Below are 1,531 nucleotides of genomic sequence, written 5' to 3'. Positions count from 1 at the left end.
GTGTGTGTGCGTGCGCATGCGTGCGCGCACAGGGAGTCCTCCGGGTCAGTACCGTGCGATCCGGGCACCGGGACGTTCTCCACCGCAGCAGCGTCGCTGGCTCCCGACGGCGTCTGCGGAGCTCGGGCTCGAGCGTGACGCGCACCGCACAGGACGTTGTGTAACGTGTTATGTAAGTCCCGCACCGCCCCGCGGCCGGCCGCCCGCCCCGGGACCCGCCCGCGCGCGCGCGCGCAGTGTCGCTCTTTCTCGGAGGCGGTGGGTGGCTCTGAAAAGAACCGTTGGGGGCCGCGCGGGGCCGGCGCGGGGACTCACTTGCCCTTGGCCTTGTGGTGGCTCTCGGTCTTCTTGGGCAGCAGCACGGCCTGGATGTTGGGCAGCACGCCGCCCTGCGCGATGGTCACGCGGCCCAGCAGCTTGTTGAGCTCCTCGTCGTTGCGGATGGCCAGCTGCAGGTGGCGCGGGATGATGCGCGTCTTCTTGTTGTCGCGCGCCGCGTTGCCCGCCAGCTCCAGGATCTCGGCCGTCAGGTACTCCAGCACCGCCGCCAGGTACACCGGCGCGCCGGCGCCCACCCGCTCCGAGTAGTTGCCCTTGCGGAGCAGCCGGTGCACGCGGCCCACGGGGAACTGCAGGCCCGCGCGCGACGAGCGCGACTTGGCCTTGGCGCGCGCCTTCCCTCCCTGTTTGCCGCGGCCAGACATCCTCAACGCCCAGGCACCGGACTCGGAGCGAAAGAACAGCCGCGCGGAGGAGAGCGCGGGTGCGGCCCCGGCCAGTCCTTATATGTGGTCCAGAGGTAGGCTGGACGGCGCCTTCGGATTGGATGGTACCAGGAACCAATCACAAAAGGAATCCGGCAGCTCCTAATTTGCATATGCTTTTCCCGCGGGTGACGTAACGGGACCTTTCATCCAATACTAGAGGCACGCTGTGCGATCCTTCATTTGAATACGGAGCACATAAGTAGAGTTAGCGCAGCCGCTGCGCGTAGACCTCCCGAGACTGACCACCATGCCTGATCCCTCCAAGTCGGCTCCGGCCCCCAAGAAGGGGTCCAAGAAGGCAGTCACCAAGGCGCAGAAGAAGGACGGCAAGAAGCGCAAGCGCGGCCGCAAGGAGAGCTACTCCATCTACGTGTACAAGGTGCTGAAGCAGGTGCACCCCGACACCGGCATCTCGTCCAAGGCTATGGGCATCATGAACTCGTTCGTGAACGACATCTTCGAGCGCATCGCCGGCGAGGCCTCGCGCCTGGCGCACTACAACAAGCGCTCGACCATCACGTCGCGCGAGGTGCAGACGGCCGTGCGCCTGCTGCTGCCCGGGGAGCTGGCCAAGCACGCCGTGTCCGAGGGCACCAAGGCCGTCACCAAGTACACCAGCTCCAAGTGAGGCGGCGCCGCCCCAACGGCTCTTTTCAGAGCCACCTCCAAGCTCAGAAAGGAGCGTGCAGCCGGGCCTGCGCGCCGCCCGCACCGCGACCCGCACGGGCGCCAGAGGCGGGGTCGGCTCCCGTGCACGGAAGGGC

General features: G+C 67.3%; 2 protein-coding genes across 2 annotated transcripts; one reads left to right on the top strand and one right to left on the bottom strand.

The window, feature by feature from the left end:
* Positions 1–261: 261 nt before the first annotated feature.
* On the bottom strand, positions 262–737 carry LOC105985230 (histone H2A type 3). Its single transcript, XM_013015658.1, has one exon. The coding sequence runs from the start codon at positions 702–704 to the stop codon at positions 312–314; it is 393 nt and encodes a 130-aa protein (XP_012871112.1). The 5' UTR covers positions 705–737; the 3' UTR covers positions 262–311.
* A 260-nt stretch (positions 738–997) lies between these two features.
* On the top strand, positions 998–1,454 carry LOC105985231 (histone H2B type 3-B). Its single transcript, XM_013015659.1, has one exon. The coding sequence runs from the start codon at positions 1,015–1,017 to the stop codon at positions 1,393–1,395; it is 381 nt and encodes a 126-aa protein (XP_012871113.1). The 5' UTR covers positions 998–1,014; the 3' UTR covers positions 1,396–1,454.
* Positions 1,455–1,531: the final 77 nt, after the last annotated feature.

Source organism: Dipodomys ordii, unplaced genomic scaffold, assembly GCF_000151885.1.
Source record: "Dipodomys ordii isolate 6190 unplaced genomic scaffold, Dord_2.0 Scaffold27, whole genome shotgun sequence".
Classification (NCBI taxonomy): domain Eukaryota; kingdom Metazoa; phylum Chordata; class Mammalia; order Rodentia; family Heteromyidae; genus Dipodomys; species Dipodomys ordii.
The sequence above is the reverse complement of the archived record's forward strand: the minus strand, read 5'-3'. Positions and strand labels throughout refer to the sequence as shown.